Genomic DNA, 21,901 nt, shown 5'->3' on the forward strand with positions numbered 1-21,901 from the left:
GGGGCAGTACCAACATCCAGGGTGGGAGCCCCATTCAGGGCACTCCCAGGCAAAGTGTCCTTCCTGGCCACATATGAAGCAGGAATTATCACCTCGACCTGTCCCTCATTCTACATAGCCCTGAGCTGCTTGGGATGGACTTCTTCCTCTGCTCTGCCCCTCATTCCAGGCTTTTGGGGCCATCTGTGGGGTTTCTTTTCTTTTTGATGTCTTCTGCAATTCCCTTTCCCATCTCCTAGCCATCCAACATAGGAGCTATGCTTCTATATGAGCATTATCATTGGAATCAAAATGGCACCACGCTGCCTGAGCCTGTGGTGTGCTATGGGAAATCAGGTTTCTGAATCAAATGGATTTCCTTCCCTCTAGGTTCTCCCGTTCAAGTCCTGGCCCATTGAGAGCATTGGAAACAGCAAATAAACAAGCTGCAAAGGCTGTAAGGTGTTCTGCCTTCCTCTTTCAGTTTTGTGAAGATCCTCAGCTGGATTACTGCCATTGTACCCCACTGTATCCTTAATGGCCATTTTCAGATCCTCTAAATTTCCTTTCCCAGTGTTTGAGTCTCCAGAGGAAGAGCTGATCTGACACTACTGACACAGGCTAGCAATACAATTATCCTAATTACCCAACCCCTGTTGTAGCTAGATCTGGTGTAGTCGGTGGAAAAATTCTTCTACTCAATCATCTGGTCTAAAAGGCGCCTGCTCTTTCAGCATGTCCCTCAGCATGGCTGAGATTAAAGGACATGCTGTACTGAAGGGATTGTGGAAATTTTCAGTATTCCCTTCTGGTGCTGGATCTCATGGTAACTATGGGGTTCATTGGCAAGTTTATTGGGGACAGTGCACTTTTCAGAGTGTGTGGATGAGATGTTGGATTCATATGTTGGAGATATATCTAGTGACTCATACCCATCTCCGTGACCTCATTCTCGCCTGTACTGCCAGACTGCACCTCAATCAGGCTCATTCTCACCATTTTTGTCCAAAAACGCATAAACTATGCCTCGCTTTGTTTCTGGCTGTGCTTTTAATTGCACAATCTCCCTTAAGCATTTGTATGGTCTACAGCTTTTCCTTGCTGTGTCATATTGGCCAGCTGGTATACTGCTCGTATCCCGCACTGTAGATGTTTCCACTGATCTTACGGTTGCGTGATTTGCTGCTGGTCCTGCCATCTTAATAATCCTATACTTTCTTTCTGATAACCCAAGTTGTCTATCATATTTTGTGATCCTCCAACCAGGTAACATATTCTCTACACTGTACCCATTTCTCCTCTACCTTTTTGCTCAATTCTTCATGTTACTGTCAGCTGCAACTTTCTCCCTCTGCAGGATTCTGACAGCCTGACGCAAGCTCAATTACAGTTAAAGCGCTTGCTATTGCAATCTCCTTTCTCACTCCAGCCTTTCCTTTACCTTTGGTGCTTTCCCCTACAACTTATCCCTGGTCCCTGGACCCTCGAGGGAACGTGTAGAACTGATCCCCCAGGAACCCCACTGTTTCACAGCGAGCTTGTGAATCAACCATGTCCTTTAGGTGCCATTATTTCAAAACAGATACTTTGACCAATTTAATACCCAGATAGGTGTTTGACCTCAGTGCTTTTACTCTGTGAATCTGACAATGGAATAACTATTGCTCTTCTTTTAATTTGGGTCCCTGACCCAATTTCTGGCTCCTTGACGAGCTACAGGTCTCTGACTCTGTACCCGACTTCTTTTATACCGAGTCCCTGACCCAATCTCTGACTGCTTGCCACTCTCTCTTGCTTGTCAAGGATAAGTGAGCTGACTGAGTTTGGGGTTCAGCTTTCACTCAATTCCTGTTCCAGTCCCTCTAAGTCTGAGGCATAACAAGCAAAGTACATTTGACCCTTCTGACACTGCCAGGAGATAGGTCTTAGCCTTCTCGTGGCTTGACTCTAGAGTTTCCCACACCTTTTCTCAACATCTACCACGTGTTCAACTCTTCAGAACATCGGCTTATACCCTGATTATAGGTTCTCATTCATTCCCTTTTGTTCTTGGCCTTCGTGTTGGGTAGCTGCCCTCTTAATAATCGGCTCAAGAGGAAACAACCTAGAAAAATAAAAAACAAAACAAAACAAAACCCCAGGCTTATGGTTCATTCTTGGAATGTTAAACCACTTTTAATTGAGGCCTCACATTGGCGCCAAAAGGTAAACTTTATTTTTGTATGTTCTGATCTACTTGTTTACTTAGTGGGACTTGTTTTACACTAATAATGAGACCATAGTTTACCATGAAATATGGTTTATTATTGTTGAAACATATACATACTTTACGAAATCAGTCTTTCCCTCTAATATCCCAAGTAACCTTATAGTTCTTAAATAGAGTTTTGGCATAGCCATTTAAAATCTGCTTTGGGAGCACAAGATGTAACAAAGTGTATAATGCCCTGATTACAGCTGCTCAAACTGGAGTTGAGGCTGTTCTTCCTGCTCCCAAGGTTTCCTGCTTCTTGGTCCGGATATTCTCTGGGACGGACAAGATCAGAAGTCACACAACACCAGATCACAGTCCAACAGGTTTATTTGAAATCACAAGCTTTCGGAGCGCTGCTCCTTTGTCAGGTGGAGTGGAGGGAAGCACACAGGCACAGAATTTATAGGCAGAGAGATCAAAACATCATACAAATGGTGTGAACAGAGAGTCCACAGGCTGAATAATAAGTCTCTGCAGGTGATCAAAAGTGTCAGACAGTGTGAGTAAAGTATCAACAGCTGAACAGCAAGTGAAGGGATGACCTATATAACAATTAATTGAGGCAGAGAGATAATGTTCTGCATCTTCTCCACTAATCTTCAGTCAGGAACGCCTTGTCCTTTGAATTCTTATGTCAGGAATATTAGCTAAGAGTGCTGCTGTGCCTTTATTTAGATAATGGTTATGCTGAGAGATTAGCACATTCTGTCAGAGCCAGTGATTTTCTCTTTAGAGCTGATGGTTGTTAATTCTATCAGATGGAAGTTGCTCTCACCCTGATTTTCAAATACCTTCTTTTTTACTCTTGATGACATATCAATTTCTTACAATAGAATTGGTCCTAGGTTGTCAAAACCATCAGATTTAAATTTAATTGGTTTTCAGTCTCTAGGTGCCTGGTTTAAATTAATTGCCTGATATTCAAACTGGTTGCCCTATAATAAAACAAAACTGCTGCCTGGGTTGCTAACCAAACAGCTTTTTGGTACAAATGTTTCAATTCAGGGCCTCTCTGTATACCTGCAACCCACAAGCTGCCCATAGACATTTTGTTTTGAATCTCTAACGCACAGAAAAAACACATCATTTTTAAAGGACCACGGACTCTTCCCTCTATAATTTTGTAAACATCAAATTCTAATGTCCTGCCTTCCAATCCAAAAATACTCTATCCAACTTTGCAACAAAATGCACTGTTCCATGGTTTTAATATACATTTAACTAAAAATGTTCCTTGACTTTGCAGCTGCAAGGGATTAGTAACAGGATACTAGAGTGTTATCTTTCTGTTGTGCTCAGCACTGCGTCTCACCTTAAAAGTACACATCAGCCTTTTTTTCACTTAACCGCAGCAAATTTAGAAATGTGTTTTATCCTGAAAGAAAATAGTTTCTGCTGAAACAAAACTGGATCTGTTGTCTTGATGGTTAATGAATGTGAACAAAAGGAACCAGAATTGAGGTAGACACCTTATCGCAAGAGCAGCCTGATTTTGGAAAAAAATAATGTGATGTGATAGGAAAACCACAAGTTCACTGGTTGAGGAGCAAAAAAGCAGAGCATCCTCAGGCTAGTAATCAGCTGTACATGGGTAAGTATTTCTACAGTGCAATCTTTAACGTAAAAATTCATCTTTAATTTAGATTAAGTAATGATTATCGTACATAAAAAATGGCCCTTGTGTACATTTGCTATTTTTAAACTAGAGAAAGTAAATGTAAAAGAAGTAATTTAAGGGTAAATCATGGCAGGGCAGTTTGGTCAGGTGGAATGCTCCTCCTGTATGATGTGGGAAGTCAGGAATGCTTCCAGTGCCCAGGCTGACTACATGTGCAGGAAGTTTCGCCAGTTGCTGGTATTTGAAATTCATGTTTTGGATTTGGAGCAGTGACTGGAGTCACTCTTGAGTGTCTTCATGGGCTGAGATCTTCATGGCTAGCATGTACAATGAGGTGGTCACACTACAAGTAGTGAATATACAGGCAGAAATGAATGGATGATTTCATTTTTTGATTTGATTTTATTTATTATTCTCACATGTACCTAGGTACAGTGAACAGTTTTGTTTTTCATGCAGTACAGGCAGATCATACCATTCAAAGATCATAGGATGCTAGAACAGCGATGCATACAAAGTTACAGCTGCAAAGAATGTGCACGAAAAGCTAGATCAACATTGGATTTGAAATTTGAGAGGTCCATTCACAAGTCTAACAACAAGCAGTTCTTGAACCTGTTGGCATATGTGCTTAAGCTTTTGTAACTTTTGCCAGATGATGTTGGCTGCCTTTCCAAGGCAGTGAGAAGTTTAGATGGAGTCAATGGATGGAAGGTTGGTTTGCGTGATGGACTGGGCTGTGTTCACAACTCTCTGCAGTGTCTTACAGTTCTGGGCAGAGCAGTTGCCGTACCAATCCGTAATGCATCCAGATAGAATGCTTTCTACGGTGCATCTATAAAAGTTGGTGAGAGTCCTTGTGGAAATGCTGAATTTCCTTAGCCACCCAGAGGAAGAAGAGGCATTGTTGTGCCTTCTTGACTGTTGCATCAACATGGGTGGTCCTGGACAGATTGTTTATGATCATCACTCTGAGAAACATGACGATCTCGAACATCTCCACCTCAGCTCCAATGATGTAGATAGGGACGTGCCCTTCTCCTTGCTTCCTGAAGTTGATGATCAGCTGTTTAATTTCACTGACGTTAAGGGAGAGATTGTTATGTTTATACCGCACCACCAAGCAGTCTATCTCTTTCCTGTATTCTGTCTCTTCATTATTTGATATCCGGCCTACAACTGTGGTGACATCAGCGAACTTATCAACGGAGTTCAGACAAAATTTGGTCGCACAATTATGAGTGTACAGGGAGTACAGTAAAGGGCTGAGTATGCAGCCTTGCAGGGCACCAGTGTTAAGGATTGTCGTGGAGGAGGTGCTGTTACCTATCCTGACTGAATTGCAGTTTGTGGGCCAGGAATCTACCAGATAGAGTGAAAATGCTAAGCAGGCATTCAATATTTAGAAAGGACAGACAAAAAAGAAAGGGAGAGAAGGTCGTGTTGAAAATAAATCCGTGCAATAGCGAGAAAAGATTTTGGCTCAGAAAATTTAGATATACAATCTTCATAGATGGAGCTGAGAGGCAATAAGAGGTGGAAGCATTATTGCGTGTTATCTATACAGCCTCCACAAGGTAGTGATAAGGTGGAGGATAGGGGATGGTATTAAACAATAAATTAGAAATGCATGTAACAAGGTCACGACAGCACTTATATGTAATGTGAATTAACTATATTATAGCATGTTGGTGGATGAATTCCTGGAGTGTGCACAAGATGGCTTTCGAGAACAGTATGTTGAGAAATGAACCAAGAAACATGCTATCCATTGTGCAGTGAGAAGGGATTAATCTATAAAATTGTAGAGGTCCTTTAGAGAGGAGTAACCATAACATAATAACATTTTTCATTGGAATACATGCTAGGATCCTAAATCTAAAACAAAATAAACTACAAAGGCGTGAGGCATGAGTTCCCTGTAATAAATTGGACCATTGAAAAGCTTGAAGGTGGATAACTGTTTGCTAATTTATGAGGAATGAATGCAAGTATTCGAATAATAAAAATAATTTCTTTCTGGTACACAAAGCATAACAAGAAAAGTAGTCCAACCTTAGTTAACAAAAGAAATTAAAGTTAGTATTAGATCCAAAGAGGAGATACGCAAACTTTCCAGGGAACATTACTGTGGACTGTAAAAGCTTCTATCAGTGTAAAATTTAAAAAAATTAAGACAAATGTTGGTCTTTTATAGTCTGGGGTGGTAGAATTCAGAATGGACACAAGTAAATGACAGAGTAATTAAGCAGACATTTTAAATCTGCCTTCAGGGAAGAAGACATAAATAGCGAAATGAACAAAATTAATATTAGTAAAATAAATAGCATTGATGAATTCATGGGATGGAAAGTTGACAAATCTTCAGAGCCTGATAATCTACATCCTAGGTAATAAAATAAGTGGCTGTGAGAATAATGAATTCTTCACTAACAGTTTGATTGTTTCATTAACAGCAGGTTGAAATCCGTTGGTGCGATGACATTGTTATTGTGGGTTTAGAAATATGATTCTTCATTTAGCATTGACAAGGGCTATCTTACTCCAATAATGAGAAATGAATCCTAAGTGTAGAATAGTCTTTGTCTTCACAACAATATTTTGTAAGATCACATTATTCTTATAATGGTCACCTTCACTCTTCCCGGATTTCAGTAGAATTATATCACCCAACACTTCATAAAACTTGATGCCATTTTTTGTATATAATGATGAGGCATTGTATGGAGTTCACAGTAGTGCAATTGGATCCAGCTATTTATGCCTGGTGCCTGTTGAAGCTCACTACAGAAAATCTTACTTTCAATAGTCAGGGCGTGACCCACACAAATGGAGAGTGCAGGAGAAGCATCAAACATACTGACGTACACAAAGAGCTGGCAATCCTTAGACATGAAAGAGTGGATGTGATGACTGGAGTTAAATGGGAATCTTTACTAGTGAACCTCAGAAGCCTCACAAATTTTTTTAAGTTCTCAACTACACATTGTGTGGTGTTATTGGCTCATGATCAGCATACCTTTAAGAGCCATGCTCATGATCAACACTGTGACATAACATGTGACCTGAGGGTGTAAAGGTCACAGACCCAATCTTTCCTGAGATCTCTTGTGGTATGACAATCTCTTGAAAGCAATCTGCTGTTAATAACCAAATAGTTAATAGGAACCAGACGCTGATGCCCATGGATGTGCTATTTCTATATATTAAGGAGTTGTAGTAAATGTCTGCTGGATTCTCCATTATCACATTATCCATAGTTCATTTCTTATATTATGAGGGATAACATAAGTAGGCAAAATATATTACTGCAGGCAAAATCGACATGAGTCAACTGTGTTGATTTGTTATGAACAGTACTTCCAAAACATGTTTATCTTCCCTTTAAATTTGACACACAAATAGAATTTCACCCTTCTTACCTGCTCATACTGGCAAGCATTGACTAACATGCTATTCCAGTGATATCTGATCAAATTATGCATTTAATATTTTTCAGAGTTAAAAATAAATGCATTAGATACTGGAATAAAGGATTTTATTATCAATGTGAAATAATACACAGAATTCTTTTCCCAGCCAAAGTATAAATCTTAATGAGTTTTTTGCTTTTTAATCCAAGAAATGTTGCAAAGCTTTTTCAATAGTAGGACTGTCAGTGCTGTAACTATGAGGAACAGTGACAACAGAAAGATCATCACATCTACACAATAGTAAACGTACCAGGGGAGTCGGTAAGACTCTGAGCGCAAATGTGCTGCCCCTTTGTGTCGAGCAACATACTCAATCCAGAAAATACCTCTCTCCATCGGAGTCTCAGGTTGGTCTCTGTGGAGAGCACAGAGTTTTTCCCGATAAGAGGTGTTATGTATAACTTATGTATATAGATCCATTGACTGCATGGTTGCAATGTTAATCACTTTTGCTGCACCTCAGATTTCAAGTCTAAATAGATTGACAAACTGGTCAAAAAGCAGAGGTACGCCAACTACTGGCACCCCATGATAGATGGCTTCATAACCTCCATTGATGCCACCGTGGGCAACAAAGACTCGTGTCTTTGCGTGCCCGAGCAGGTCATTCTGAGGGATCCATTTTGCCAGTAGCATATTATTTCCAATGTTGGGGGGGATATTTCCATCATGTCTCCAGATAACTTTCTGAGGTACTTGAGCAAAGGCCTCTGCTATTTTCATTGTAATATGCATTGGCAAAGAGTTGACAATGGTTCCCATTGACATGACAATAATCCCATGTTCCCCTGAGGACTGAACAAACTCTTCAAACTCTGCCTCCAGAGGTTTGGATGGTTTACACTGGAATCCTCCAATATAAACAATATTTGGCATGGTGGGTCTCGGGAATTCAAATATAAAATCTACTCTCATCAGCCACACATCTGCCCTCAGGAGAACAGTCTCAATATCTGTATCTGGGCCCAGATAGCGATGGCAGAGATCATTATACATAGGCTGAAATGCAATGTTTGAGATGAGTGATTGAAGCAGGTTTTGACATACATTTTGTGTTCTTTGAAGAAAACTCATTTTATCTGAAAATCTTAGGCCAGGGGTTGGTACATAAGACAGCGATGATGGGGCAGTTAAAAAATGAGCTTCTCCAGTGGTGAGCCATCGAACATTGTACACCGCGGGGAGTTTTAAATAATAAGCCACCATTGAACGTGTAGGAAAAGCAGGATCGGTTAGTACTAAGTCAAAGTGCGCAATTTCAAGTTGTTTTAACAAATGTTTGTTTTCAAAAATTGCAACAATAAACTCTCATGTCCAATTGTGACAGTTCCACAGAAAAGACATAATTTCATTATGAAATGCATAAGAGTCTTAACCATTCTGTAAAGCTTCTAGTGCGTTTTTTATGAAATTCTGGATAGTTTCTGCACTGGTATTTTCCCTAGCATTTCCTTGCATTTCAACCACAATGGATTGATATAGATCAGGCTTCTCTTTAATGTACAAAGATGCTGGGAAATAAAGAACAGTGATATTGTGCCCACGTGGTGTCAGACCTTCAATTAGAATCCTCATATTGACCCAGTGACTTCCATCAATCGGAACAACCAGTATATTAGCTCCTTGGGTAATTGAGAAAGATAGGATGAAGAAAATACAGAGAGCATATGCAGTGTGGAACCTACTTTTCCAAACAAGACAATGCATATTGTGAGCAAATAGCATCTGGATCCTGTTGGAAAATTGAAGAGAAATGACGTGTAACATAAGATTGTGTGCAATAATAACATAAGAACAGGCTGAGACAAACCTGAGATCCTACTATCTTTCCATAATGCTGAATTGCCTCAAATTTACCTTCCCTGAATTCCCTTTGTGCCCCAAAATCTACTGATGTCATCTTGAATTTACTAAACACCCACAGTCCTTTACAGCAGACAATCCTGAAGATTTATGCCTTTCTGAAGAATTGTATTCTTATTCTGACATGATTATGCTGTGTTGTAGACTCTCTAGTAGGGAAACAGCCTCTTAGCTTCTTCCCCAACAAAACCTCAGAGCATGTTATACTCATAATGAGATTAGCTTTCAAACTTCTGAGCTTCGGATGATAATATGAGGATCTTCTGCTCAGCTTTTTACTGATGAGTCAAATCTTTCAACCTAGGAATCAACCTTGTGAAACGTTGTTGTCTTCTGCTGAAGCAAATCAATTCTTAGTTAGGTAGGAAGGAGTGGTTTTAGAATCTCTACACTGTGGAAAGAAGCCATTTGGCCCATCACATATATACCAACCCTCCAAAGAGCATGCCATCCAGACCCAGAAACCCCATCCTTTACCCATAACCCCATATTTACCATGTCAAATCCACCTAACCTTTGGACTCTCCAAAGTCTATTATTAATATTGCAAGCCTTCTTCACTCACTGCAACCACTTTGCAATAAAGTGTAACTGCTCATCACTGAGTACAGCTGGACACAGACTGTAGGATTGGAAATTTGATGAGCAAGGAATTTCATTGCTGTGAGGGAGGAGGTGCCAATCACTGAAGAAGTGACCTATACTTCCAGTTCAAACGTGGATGGAGTACGCAGAGCTGTTTAAAAGAGCTGGGCACTCAATCTGCGAATTACCCACACTCTGTGAAAAATCAAATTGTCATGTCACAGCAAAAGCGATAAAAATTATTTCGTGATAACAAAGTGTGGAGCTGGATGAACACAGCAGGCCAGGCAGCATCAGAGGAGCAGGAAAGCATTTCAGGTCTAGACCCTTCTTCAGAAAATGTTAGTTAGTGTGTGTTTTGCTTGTTTAGTTTTTGAACTTTGTTAGTTTTTAACAACTGTAAGTGATGTTGGTAATTGTAAACTTTACTTGCAGTACTAAAGGTTATTAGGATTTATTATTTGTGTATGTAAATATTTAGTGGGTGAAGTGCAGTGTGGGCGAATTGTGAACTTTGGCAAGAAGACTAGCAAAGTACGATTAAAGTGGTTGGGGATTGCAAAACTTGGAGTTCTGAGGTCCCTGGTGCATGAATCACAAAAGGTTACTATGACAGTACAGCTAGTGATTAGGAAAGCGAATGTAATGTCATAGTTTATTGAAAGGAGAAAGAAATATAAGAGTATATGTAGCATTTTGGATTCATGCAAACCTTGATAATAAACTATATCTCACATCAGTAAAAAAGAATACACATAAAAAAGAATAAGCATGTTGTGCGAGATACCTTGGAGAACACTAGAGAGCTGTATTTCAGAACCTGCGACCTACAGACATAAATAAATGAATATTGCAATACATTACAATTTGATTATCCCTACTTAGAGATACAGAGCAATCAGGCTTAGGGTTAATCTATGTGCAGACATCCACAATCCGGAGAGAATCTAGACTGATATCTCAATGTTTAGGCAGCATGAACTGGGGAAGAAAGCTCCATAGACAGAAACTAATGTTAAAATAGGATCAAAGGGACTCAGATGAAAAAAGGAGTCTCCAAAAGCAGGATAACACCTCAGAAAACATTAAAGATGCAACTGAATAAATATGGAAGGATCTGGAAAGGCAGACAATATGACTGAAGACTTCAAGACATAAAAAGAGGAGACTGATTTAGGACTCTATTCTCGTATTGAATTTGCAAGAGCATTTCTCTGGGGATTTAAGATGTCTACTGCACATTGTCCAGGTCCCTAATGCACACATAAAGGCAGGTAACAATTCAGGCCTCCAGATCATGAGCATAGTGCTGGATTCGAAGCCTTTGTTATGAAACACTTTGTTCTTCAGATGGCAAAAGGCTACTCTGGAACACTGGAGACTGTAATGATTGTGACGAGGTCAACCAGCTGGACCTCGTAGAATATGAGTTCCCTGTTTGAGTCTCTTAATCTGCTCAGATCAGGAAACCATGCCTGACAGATAAACAGTGGAGTGTCAGAAATATTAACACCCTGAGAGCTGACTCTGAAGAGGCAGTATTAAAGTCAAGGACTGCTTGATGGGATACCAGCTTCTATGGAGTTATTTCAATGGTGACAAAAGTAAAGCACGATACCGAAGAAACTTACTCACAACAATTGCCTTTGAGTTGGTGGAAGCATTTCTTTCATCATGCCTTTGTTTGGGAAGCTTGACTCATTCACCTCTGCCATTAAGGACTCTCACCTCACCTGAAGTTAAAACACCACCGGTCATCTCTTTCTAACGAAAGAGCAAACCTATGGTCTTGTTTGATAATGGGGGCTTTACCTCTATCTTAGTACATGCCTGACCTAGGTGCTTAAACAAACAGAAGTGTACACAGCACTTACAATGAGTGTCAGATAATGTGCTCCTAAAAATGCAGTAATCTTGTCTGCAATCCTTTGTTTTGAAACCAGTCCATTTCCTTTCTCTGTCCACAATCAAGAATACTGTTAACATATAGATATGGATTTGGGGAAATACAAATACAAAATCAATAATTACAACAAAAATCAACAGGAAACACAAACTGAACATCTAAGCTACTGAGGGAAACAGTAACATTGAAAATAGAAATAAGGATAGACCCTTCAAGCCTGCTCCACCATTCATTATGATCATGGCTGATCATTCAACTCAAAACTCAATTGCCATTTCCAGCCCATATCCTTTGATCCCTTATTGCCCTAAGAACTATGAAATTATTAGTTATTTATTGACCAGAATTGAGACTTATGTAAAGACAAAATACTGCAATATCATTGGCTGCTCACTCCACCTGAGACAACATTTCCATTGAAGTATGATATTCACTTAGATGCCAAATATAACCAAGTTTGTGTGCAACAAATTGCTGGGTTGAACTCTGTTACCTTCTCAATAAAGATGAGAATACCAGTGGAGCAAAATAACAAGTAGTGGATTTGATTATTGATTTTCCTTTTTCCTTCCCAGTCTATGTCCATAATTTACTGCTGTCATATTTCTCATCCCACTTGGATCAATTTTATTCTACTATCCTCAAATCCTCGCATAAATTTGTAAGCTTTTTGCCCAATTTTTAGACCATAAAACAACAACATATAAGATATTGGAGCAGAATTAAACCATTTGGCCCATCGAGTCTGTCCTGCCATTCGATCATAGCTGATATATTTATCAACCACATTCTTCTGTCTTCTCCCCACTTCCTTTGATCCACTTACTAATCAAGATCCTATGCATCTTTCTCTTAAATATATTCAATGACTTTGCCTTCGTAACCTTCTGTGACATTAAGTTCCAGAGATTCACTACCCTCTGGCTGACGAAATTCCTCCTCATCTCAGTTATAAAGGGTTGTCCTTTGTTCTGAGGCTGTGCCCTCAGGTCCTAGTCCCACCTACTAGTGGAGACATCTTCTTCACTTCCACTCTATCCATGCTCTCAGTATTCTTCAAGTTTCAATGAGATCCCCCCTCATTCTTCTATACTCCAAGTAATACAAACCCAGAGTGTTCAATTGTTTCTTTTATTTCTTCTCGTGCTGTTTTTAAAAATTCTGATTTTGTATTTTGTATTTTAAGATGACACTGGAGAATGGTGACTTCAAACACTTCTAACTGCACCACCTTATTCCTGTAATCGAGTACAAGTAACAATAAAATCTAATTCTAACTCTAATTCTAAAATACGGAGTGTCTTCTCTGCTTCCTTAAGTCCATGAAATGCAGATTTAGACAGGTTACCCCAATTACTGTGGTATGAACACATGCCATATTTAATATATTATTTGAAAACTTAAGTTCTGAAGCATTTTGAAGAATTGGATCTATTTCAAGGTTTGCAAAGATACCATGATTGTTTTCTTTAAGAAGGGTAATTGAAACTTCGTTGTAGACATATGACATTTTCTTAAACAAAACTTCCTGGAAATCACATGAGTTCTAATGACAGCTTGTTTTTCTGCAGATATCCTGCTTTGAATACTAATTTAACTTGGAGTTTATTCTGGTCTTCTGTTGGAAGAAAAACCTGAGGGAAAGTGGCCATGCAGCTGATCTCTCCCTTTCTGAGAAAAAAAAATTATCTTGGTGTGATTTCAGGATAAAACCTATTTGCTCTTCAGGCAGAATAACAGAAAGAGCTTCTTGATATTTTATTTCCTGAGCAGGTTATGTCTGTCAAGAGTTCAGAGAAAACTGCATATGTTTGATGGTCTACCCAGGAGTGCCAGAACTTTCCATCTTTATCATCGTCAAGGGCTAAAATCCATTGACCAAAGTGTTTTTATTTTCAGAAAACCAATCCCAACAGAGAAATCAACTTTGCTTTTTTTTTACTTTTAGCTGGTGCGCTTGAGCATGTGTGTTTTAGGTTATTTAGAAGGAAAAGCATTTATACTTTCATATTACAGAATGACGTGTTAACATCATCATTTGACAGACTTTGTTATATAATTAACAAGTAAGTCAAAGAAACCTGACTGAGAGATAATTTTATTTGAAACCTGAGAGAAGAACATAAGTGCACAAGAAATAGCAGCAAGAAGAGGCCATTCAATCCCACAAACCTACCTCACAATTCAGTATGATTACAGCTGATCTGCATAAGGCCTCAATTCCTCTTCTGTGCAGCTCCTCATAGCCCTCAACTTCCTGATATTGCAAAAATCTATCTACCTCTTCTTTAAATATTGTCAGTGATTTAAACTCCACAACTCTCTGGGATTCATGGGAAATCATGTCTCACAAACCTGATTGAATTTTTTTGAGGATGTGACCAAAAGGATAGATGAAGGTAGAGCAGTAGACGTTGTTTTCATGGACTTTAGTAAAGCCTTTGACAAGTTTCTGCATGGTAGTCTGATTAGTAAAGTTAGATCACATGGCATTCAGGGAGAGCTTGCCAATTGGATACAAAATTGGCTTGACAGTCAAAGAGGGTGGGAGGTTTGTTTTTTGGACTGGAGTCCTGTGACCAGTGGTGTTTTACAGGGATTAGTACTGGATCTATTGTTGTTTGTCTTTTGTATAAATTATTTGGGTGAGAATTCAGGAAGTATGGTCAGTAAGTTTGAAGATGACACCAAAATTGGTGATATAATGGATAATGAAATCCAAAAATACAAAGTGTTCTTGATCATTTAGGCCAATGGGCAGCACAGTAGCTCGGTCATTAGCACTGCTGTCTCACAGTGCTAGGGACTTGGGCTCAATTCTATGCTTAACTGACTATCTGTGTGGAGTTTGCAAATTCTCCCTGCGTCTGTGTGGATTTACTCCAGCAGTCCGGTTTTCTCCCACAGCCCAAAAATGTGCAGGTTGGGTGGATTGGCCATGCTAAATTGCCCCGTAGTGCATATAAATGTGTAGATTAGGTGGGTTAGCTGCGGTAAATGCAGGGTTATGGGGAGAGAGGAGTGAGATGAACCAGGGTTGGTTGCTCTTCAGAGGGTCAGTGCAGATATGATGGGCTGAATAGCCTGCATCTGCACTGTCAGGATACTACAATTCAATGGGCTGAGGAGTTGCAGATGGAGTTTAATTTGGATAAATGAAAGATATTGCACTTTGGTATAACAAACGAGGGCAGGGCTTATACGATTAATTAAAGGGCCCTGGGTAATGTCAAACAGAGAGACCTAGGGGTTCAGGTACGTAATACTTTGAAAGTTGCATCACAGGTAGACAGGGTGGTTAAGGAAGCATTTGGGAAACTTGCCTTCATTGGTCAGACAATTGAATACAGAAGTTCGGACGTCATGTTGAGGCTATATAGGATGTTGGTGAGGCCAGTTTTGGAGTAGTATGTACAGTTCTGGTTGCCCTACTATAGGAAATGTATTATTAAATTGGAGACGGTTTAGAAAAAATTTACAAGGATGTTGCCAGGACTGGAGGGTTTGAGTTATAAGGATAGGCTAGATAGATTGGGATATTTTTAACTGGAGCATGGGAGGTTGAGGAGGAGCCTTAAAGAGGTTTATAAAATCATGAGGGGCATATATAAAGTGAATGGCAAAGAGTTTTTCCCTAGGGTGGGGGAGTTCAAGACTAGGGGGCATATTTTTAAGGTGAAAGGAGAAAGGTTTTAAAGGGATCTTAAGGGCAACCTTTTTCACACAGACGGTGGACTGTATGTGGAATGAACTGCCAGAGGAAGTGATAGATGCAGGTACAGTTACAACAATTAAAAGACATTTGGACAAGGGCATGAATAGGAAATGTTTAAAGGGATATGGGCCAAATCCAGGCAAATAGGCCTAATTTAGTTTTGGAATTTGACCAGCATGGACAAATTGGACTGAAGCATCTGTTTCCATGCTGTATGACTCTACAACTATATGACTCTAACTTCTGGAAGGTCAAAATTTCTTCACATCTCAGTTTTATATGAATGCCAACTTCTTCTGTAACTATGTATCATTGTTCAAGTTTCCTCCACTAGTGGAAACATCTTCTCAACATTTACCCTGTCAAGCGCTCTCGGAATCTTGTATGTTTCAATAAGATCATCCCTCATTCTTCTAAATCTTAATGAATAAAGGCCTAACCTGTTTAAGTGTTCATGATAAGTCAACCCCTTCATACCAGGAATCAGTTCAGTGAATCCCTTTTGAACTGCCTCCAAATGCTAATACATCCGTTTTAAAATATTGGGACCAAAACTGTACACAGTATTCCAGCTGCGGCCTCACCAATATGCTACTGTTGTAGCAAGACTTCCCTATATTTAAACAACAACCTCCTCACAATAAAAGCCAAAATTTCATTTGCCTTCTTAATTATTTGCTGCACCTGCATGCTAATGTCATGTGTTTTATAACACTCATATCCTTCAGTGCTGTGTCTTTTTTTTGGAGCCTCTCTTCATTTAAGTAATAGCCTGTCTTTTGATTTTTCTTACCAAAGTGCAAAACTCACACTGTCCTACATTAAACTCAACTTGCCAAGTTTTTGCCTGCCCACTCAAACTATCTATATGCCATTGTATTTTACATTTGTCCCCATCACAGCATGTGCTCCCACCTATTTTCATACCATCATAAATTTGGAAACACTACATTCTGGCCCCCCCCTCTAAATCATTAATATAGATAGTAAATAATTGAGATCCTCTCGACAATACTACTAGTTAAAACTTTCCAAATTGAAAAAGATCCATGAATCCCAACTTTCTGTCCTCTGAATATTAAACAGTCATCATCCATGCTAATCCACCTGAATATCATGAGAACCTATCTTAAGCAATAACCTTTTATATGGCACCTTATTGAATGCCTGCTGGAAATCCAAATATATTACATTTCCCGGTATCCCAGTGTCAACTCTGATTTTTTTTATATCCTCAAAGAACGCTAACAAATTTGGCAAACATGACTTCTCTTTTACATTGCAAAATAATATATTAAAATATCTACCATTTCTCTGGCCTCCGTCACTAATTCCCTAGTTGCATTCTCCAAAGGCCCCACACTCTCTCTACCTACTATTTCTTTTTGTATACCTGTAGAAGCCTTGCTGTTTGGCAAAAAAATCAAAACTATTTACTTTTATAATCAGTTTCCGTCGTCTTTAGTAGCTTTATAGTCATACACTGCTGGTCCTGAAATAAATTCCAATCCTTTGGTTTACCATTAATTTGCGCTGCTCAATAGGCTTTAGTTTTTGATTAGATACACTCCTTGCCTACCTTTGTTAACCATGGGTGATTCATCCCTCTCATCAAGTCATTTTGACAGAAATCATTTTTTGCTGTGCATTATGAAATATCTGCTTAAATATCTGCCACTGCTCTTCTACGGACATTCCCCTTAATCTATTTTGCCAACCTTTCTCTTTATACCTCTAAAATTACTCTTATTTAAGTTGAGGACCCTTATTTAAGTTTGACACCTGAGTTTCTTTGCCTTAAATTGTATTTAAAATGTTGCCATGTTGTGATCACTATCCTCCCCAGAATCCTTAACTATGAGATTATTCCTACCTCATTATACATGATAGATCTAAAGTAACCAGTTCCTAGGTAGGTTCAGCAATGTACTGCTCTAAGAAGCAATCACTAATGCACTCCACAAATTATCATCCAAGTTACCCTTACCCATCTGATTTGTACAGTCAATTAAATTTAAAGATTAAAATCATTCTGTGCTGTACAACTCTATGAATCTATCACACTCATGACAATTGTAGTGCCTTCTTACCAACCTCTGTTTTTCCTGATTTATGCTTTATCCTAATGTGAGGCAATCTTATGGGGCATATGGATGCCTCTCACCAATGACTTCTTCACCTTGCTATTCCTTATTTCCACTCAAATTGACTCCATGTCACAATCTATTTCATATATATCAGTACTCAGTCCCATCCTGATACCTTGCTTTATTAACAAAACAACTCTAGCTCCTTTTCCCTTCTGCCTATCCTTCCAGAACACTAAAAAACCTTTCAATATTTATACCCAGTCTTTGCCATCCTGCAATCACATTTCTGTCGTAACCAACAAATCATATTCATTAATTTCTATTTGTGCTATCTATTTTAGTACGAATGTTGTGTGCATTCAGATATAGAGCCTTAAGTTTGATTTCTTATCATTATTACTTATTCAGGGAGGTCATGGCCTAATGGTATTTCCACTAGAGTACTGATCCAGAGTCTCAGGCTAATGTCCATGGCAGATGTTGATACTTGAGTTCAATAAAAGTCTGGAATTAAGAGTCGAATCATGACCTTGAAACTATTGTAAGGAAAAACATGACTGCTTTACTAATGTTCTTTAGGGAAGGAAATTGCCTTCTTTACCCGATCGGGTCTACATGTGACTCCAGACACACAGCAATTTGGTTCACTCTTAACTGATCTCTGGGCAATTAGGGATGGGAAAAAAATGTTGGCATGACCAGCAACACCCGCAGCCTGTGAATGAATAAATAAAAACTGTTTCTAATTTCTCCTGTACACTTCTCCATATCGTTTCAACACCTTCCTATCAACTTTGGTGATCTATGATTTTGTTGTCATAGTCTTACCAGACCTTAGGACTGCTCTCTCATTAGAGAAAGAAAGATGATTGGTGGTGATTTAACCAGAGGATCACAATACCTCAGGTGAGGGGAGAGGTTGAAAAGAAGAATCCTTCGTGGTAACTTCAACCAGTGTAGGAATTGAACCCATACGGTTGGCATCACATTGCTTTGCAAACCAACTGAGTTAAACTGACCCCTGCTTTACACTCACCTCTTCACTAGCATGCACTTCTACCCTCTCATTTGTTTTTGATCTTTTAAAATTCCCTTCAATCAAAAACTCCCACCACCAATTGATTGAAAGCATTATCTATAACCCAACTCATATGAATTGTGAGGATTATGGTGCCAACATGGTTCAAATGAAGCCCATCCCAACAGAACAGCTCTTTCTTAGCCCAATACTGGTGCCAGTATCCGATGAGTCAGGTCCCATGTTTCCCTCACAAATCTTTGAGTCATGCACTTACCTCTCTAATAATGGATGGCTGGTTTGTGATTGTCGTGGCAACCTTCAAACTGAGCTCCTATGCTGTAGTAGATAGGCTCACGTTCACGTCCCACCTCTTCCAAAGGTGTGTAATAACATCTTTGAACAGGTTGAATAGACATATTGCTTCAACAAAATTGCAATTGCTGAAAGCTCTTGTGGTGTAGTGTTAGGGTTGCTACCCCTAGCTGGGAAGGGCCACTTTCAAGTCCCACCTGCTCCAGAGGGTTGTCCTAAAAACTCCAAACACATTGATTAGAAATGAGGTTTAATAAAAAAAAAAAATGAGACCTTCATCCAGAACAGTAAGGGCTAATTGCTCATGGCAATGAGTTTTTCATGTGCATTTCCACTTTCCTTCAATGGCAATGAGCAATGAAACTGAATAGTCTATCAGAACTGTCCTGTTTTGCAGTTACATAGGGCCACCTGGATATGTGTTTCAGCCTGTTTTGAAGGTTGCAAAAGTGCTGCAGTCATTATGAAATGGAGATTCAGCATGTAACCTTAGATTCAGAATAGCATTAATATCAGAGGCTTTGTCCCACTCATTGGATTGTTCATCATCGGACTGGGATTCACAAGCCCGGCGCCATGGAATCTACAATAGAGCTCCAAGTACCACTGTCACCAGAGTCCCTGATGGATAGAAGGCAGTGTGAGACTCGCCTGTTAGAATATATATGTGTATGTTATGCAGTTTCAGCTAATTCATCCACGCATTATCTTGCATATGGCTTCAGTACATATTAAGTAGATTAAGTGAATACGTTTGCTTCATATTAAAGTGGACACGTCTTCTTGAATTAATTTTGATCAGACATTAAAGTATCCATTCAGTACTGTCAGCCTAACAATAGTGACGCAAGTGTGGCTTCAATGAAGGACTTTCCACAATTTCTCCTCTTGCCTGAGGCATGGTGACCCTCAGATTAAACATTATCAGTTATTTCTCTTGAATGAGGGAGCAGCCCCATAGTCTGATAAGCCTATGATGACTTTATCTTATCTCTCTAATCTTATTTACCCAATGCCAATTTGTACGTGGCTCAGGTATTAATCTGTAAATTATTACACTTATGGTTCTGCTTTTGAACATAGTACCGAGCTCCTGATAATCCCTCAGCAGAATCTCTTTCCTAGTCCTACCACGTCATTAGAACCAAAAGGAACCATGACAACTGGATGCTTCCTTTCCCATTCCAAGATCCACTCCAATCAGAGTGATGTCCTCAACCTTGTCTCCAGGAGGGCAACAAAGCTTCAGGATTCTGTCTTTGCTGCAGAGAACAGCATCAGTTCCCCTCAGCATGCCACCCCCTCTTACATTTTTCTTCTCCCACCTGCCCCCATGTGAGTGGTGCTTTGAGCCACAGTGCTGTGGTCACATCACTTACCTTCCCTTTGACCTGTGCCTTCATCCACATCGGGAGCAAGAACGTTGTGTCTGTTGACAGGCTGAGGCACCACCAAACCTACATTTTGGATCCCAATGCCTGCCTCATTCACACTTACATGCCTGAACATGGACCAAATTTACTTTATCTAAGGGGAGCGACAGCCTGCTGAAATATAATGGCCGGATATCTCTCCTCCTCCACATTGTGTCACAACATCCTCAGTTCAGAATCCTGCTCATCAACTGTGAGCCAAAGATCACCAAGCAGCCAACACTTGCTGATGATGTGGCCCCTGTTTGTCACACTGGCACCCGCCAGCTCCCACATATGCCAATCTGCTGGTGTCACTGTGTTTTTTTTACACTGTTGTATCATGAAACTAATCATTAAGCCATTACCATAACCAATGTCACATTACTTGATGAAAACCATTTGTAAAAGTTATGATATTTCACCAGGAACACATTTGAACTTGGATTAAAAGTGTTTATTGCTCAAGCGAAATAATTCAAACCCCTTTCTGACCAAAAAACATATCTCTTACTGAGATTTTAGTTTTCTTTTCGAGACAATGTTCCAAAATTTCTTCATCGATACAACTGTCAGGATTGTAAATGTTAGTAGCACAACCAACAGGAAGGTCATCACATCTACACAATAGTAAACGTACCAGGGGAGTCGGTAAGACTCTGACCGCAAATGTGCTGCCCCTTTGTGTCGAGCAACATACTCAATTCAGAAAATAGCTTTCTCCATCGGAGTCTCAGGTTGGCCTCTGTGGAGAGCAGAGAGTTTCTGCATATTCTCCCGATAAGAGGTGTTATGTATAACCTCATTCAGTGCCTGCAATAGATCCGTTGACTGCATGGTTGCACGTTAATCACTTTTGCTGCACCTCGGATTTCAAGTCTGAGTAAATTATCAAACTGATCAAAAATCAAAGGTATGCCAACTACTGGCACCCCATGATAGATGGCTTCATAAACTCCATTGGTGCCACTGTGAGCAACAAAGACTCGTGTCTTTGGGTGCCTTAGCAGGTCATTCTGAGGAATCCATTTTGGCAGCAGTGTATTATTTCCAATGTTGGGAGGGATATTTACATCATGTCTCCAGATAACTTTCTGAGGTACTTGAGCAAAGGCCTCTGCTATTTGCATTGTAATATGCATTGGCAAAGAGCCAACAATGGTCCCCATTGACATGACAATAACCCCATGTTCCCCTGAGGACTGAACAAACTCTTCAAACTCTGCCTTCAGAGGTTTGGATGGATTGCACTGAAATCCTCCAATATAAACAATATTAGGCATGGTGGGTCTCGGGAATTCAAATATAAAATCTACTCTCACCAGCCACACATCTGCCCTTAGAAGAACTGTCTCAATATCTGTGTCTGGGCCTACATTGTGATGGCAGAGATCATTGTACATAGGCAGAAATACAATATTTGTGATGAATGTTTGAAACAGTTTTTGAAACACATTTTATGTTCTTTGAAGAAAACTCATTTTATCTGACAATCTTACGCCAGGGATTGGTACATAAGACAACGGTGATGGGGCAGTTAGAAAATGAGCTTCTCCAGTGGTGAGCCATCGAACATTATACACCATTGAACCTGTAGGAAAAGCAGGATCAGTTAGTACTAAGTCAAAGTGCGTAATTTCAAGTTGTTTTAACAAATGTTTGTTTTCAAAAAT

The 21,901-nt window shown here is 39.6% G+C and overlaps 1 protein-coding gene and 1 pseudogene across 1 annotated transcript; both read right to left on the bottom strand.

Moving 5' to 3' along the window:
* Positions 1-7,444: 7,444 nt before the first annotated feature.
* LOC109927128 lies at positions 7,445-9,049 on the bottom strand (annotated as a pseudogene).
* An 11,689-nt stretch (positions 9,050-20,738) lies between these two features.
* LOC109926939 (UDP-glucuronosyltransferase 2A1-like) lies at positions 20,739-21,631 on the bottom strand. Its single transcript, XM_048615741.1, is given in 3 exon segments — positions 20,739-21,070; positions 21,073-21,322; positions 21,455-21,631. Coding segments are annotated over 3 exon segments (759 nt in total).
* Between the last annotated feature and the right edge of the window lie 270 nt (positions 21,632-21,901).

The sequence above is a fragment of the Rhincodon typus genome, chromosome 33 (genome assembly GCF_021869965.1).
Source record: "Rhincodon typus isolate 14 chromosome 33, sRhiTyp1.1, whole genome shotgun sequence".
NCBI lineage: Eukaryota > Metazoa > Chordata > Chondrichthyes > Orectolobiformes > Rhincodontidae > Rhincodon > Rhincodon typus.